General features: G+C 32.6%; 1 protein-coding gene across 1 annotated transcript; it reads left to right on the top strand.

Moving 5' to 3' along the window:
• The first annotated feature begins 234 nt into the window (after positions 1 to 234).
• LOC102596984 (non-specific lipid-transfer protein 2) lies at positions 235 to 1067 on the top strand. The gene is made up of 2 exons (XM_006367332.2): positions 235 to 659; positions 831 to 1067. Exons 1-2 carry the CDS (start codon positions 325 to 327, stop codon positions 838 to 840), a joined length of 345 nt encoding a protein of 114 aa, XP_006367394.1. The 5' UTR covers positions 235 to 324; the 3' UTR covers positions 841 to 1067.
• Positions 1068 to 1873: the final 806 nt, after the last annotated feature.

Below are 1873 nucleotides of genomic sequence, written 5' to 3'. Positions count from 1 at the left end.
GTACTGGAACAATTGTCTCTATGGGATTGGCTTTTCACAAGGCCCTAAATCGTGTATAGCGTTGTTCAATAAAAATTAGTCACGTAACAAGCTAAACTTGACTTTATAGGCACCTCCCTAATTATTATGTACCCTCATTTGATTTAACTCTTAACTCCCAACTAATTCTCTTATTCTTAATTCCATTAATTTTGCACCAAATTTCCTCTCCATAAATACCGAAAGTTATCACTAGCTTTTGCACACAACACTCAAAACAAATACATTTGTAGTACTATATCATCCTCTACTATTTCTATCGATCTTTACTCAATTTTTGTAACAATGGAAATGTTTGGCAAAATTGCATGCTTTGTGCTTTTGTGCATGGTGGTGGTTGCACCCCATGCAGAGGCACTGAGCTGCGGCGAGGTTACATCTGGCTTGGCTCCTTGCCTCCCTTATCTTCAAGGAAGCGGTCCTATCGGAGGGTGTTGTGGTGGTGTTAAGGGTCTTTTGGGTGCAGCCAAGACCCCAGAAGACCGGAAAACAGCATGCACTTGCCTTAAGTCGGCAGCTAATTCTATTAAGGGAATTGATACGGGAAAAGCCGCTGGTCTCCCTGGAGTTTGTGGAGTCAGCATTCCTTACAAGATCAGCCCTTCCACTGATTGCTCCAAGTACGTGATTTTCCTTATATTAATTGACAGTATAATATTTCTTTATGTTTCACGATATATAACATAATTTTAATTTACATATATCTATTGATAAAATTATATGTTACAAAACAATATATATGTGTGTACGCGCATACTATATATTAATGTTGATTTAATATTGCATTGCAGGGTCCAGTAAGGTTGATGAAATTAAAGATAAGTCTATATATAGCTTGCAGAGATGAAGAATAAGATGGATATATATCGATCGAGTTTGATCCATCATTATATATGTTGTCTCTTTTCTTTTGTATTTGTGTCTGTTGGAGTACTTATATATTGTAGTCTTGTAATGAACATTGGTGGTTGCTTGTGTTACAACCCAATCTTCATATAGTAATACATGATATTTTCTTCTTTAAACTTTTCTTAACTATTAATTATTCAACGATGGTACAATTATTTTTACACTAATTATGATTTTGGTAATTCTTAAGAAAAGGATGACATAACGTTGGAATTTGAGAAATTACATCGATGGGTGCATAAATTAACCATATTTTAATTTGTTTCATATCATAAGTTCTTCAACAAAAGCTATGATACATAATTAAAGCAAAAGAGAAACTACGGAAGTGTGAGCATATAATATATATATATAAACGTATATCAATGTTAAGTGTACAAGAAAATTAATAATCACTTATATTTGGAATGATGGTAGGTAGGGAAAAAGATTTGTGATGATTGTCCATGTATAACTACCAATTCCTAGCTCCTCACCAAGATAAGAAAAAGAAAGAAATTTCATTGACTCTGGTTGATAAGAACTAGGGGTATTCACGGGTTGGTTTGGATCGGTTATTGGTCAAAATTAAAATCAAACCAACTTAATCGGTTTTAAAATTATCAAATCCAAACCAAACCAAATATAATATACATTTATCAGTTTCGGTTTGGTTTGGTTCGGTTATTCGGTTATTAACCATACTCAAAAATAAAAGAAATAATTCATTTAAAATGTGAAAAAAGTGACAACAATCCATTCAAAACGAAAAATAGTTAGAATGACTTAAATTACTAAACTTTCAATCACTAAATTTATTATCAATAAAGCTTTAAAATTCACTATATTGGCCTAGAAGGAAGAGACAATAACATTTTCAGTCCCACAAAAAATTGACATAGACACTCATATACATGAAATCAATAAGATAAATGTTTCATCTTGG

Source organism: Solanum tuberosum, unplaced genomic scaffold, assembly GCF_000226075.1.
Source record: "Solanum tuberosum cultivar DM 1-3 516 R44 unplaced genomic scaffold, SolTub_3.0 scf00773, whole genome shotgun sequence".
NCBI classification, from domain to species: domain Eukaryota; kingdom Viridiplantae; phylum Streptophyta; class Magnoliopsida; order Solanales; family Solanaceae; genus Solanum; species Solanum tuberosum.
The sequence above is the reverse complement of the archived record's forward strand: the minus strand, read 5'-3'. Positions and strand labels throughout refer to the sequence as shown.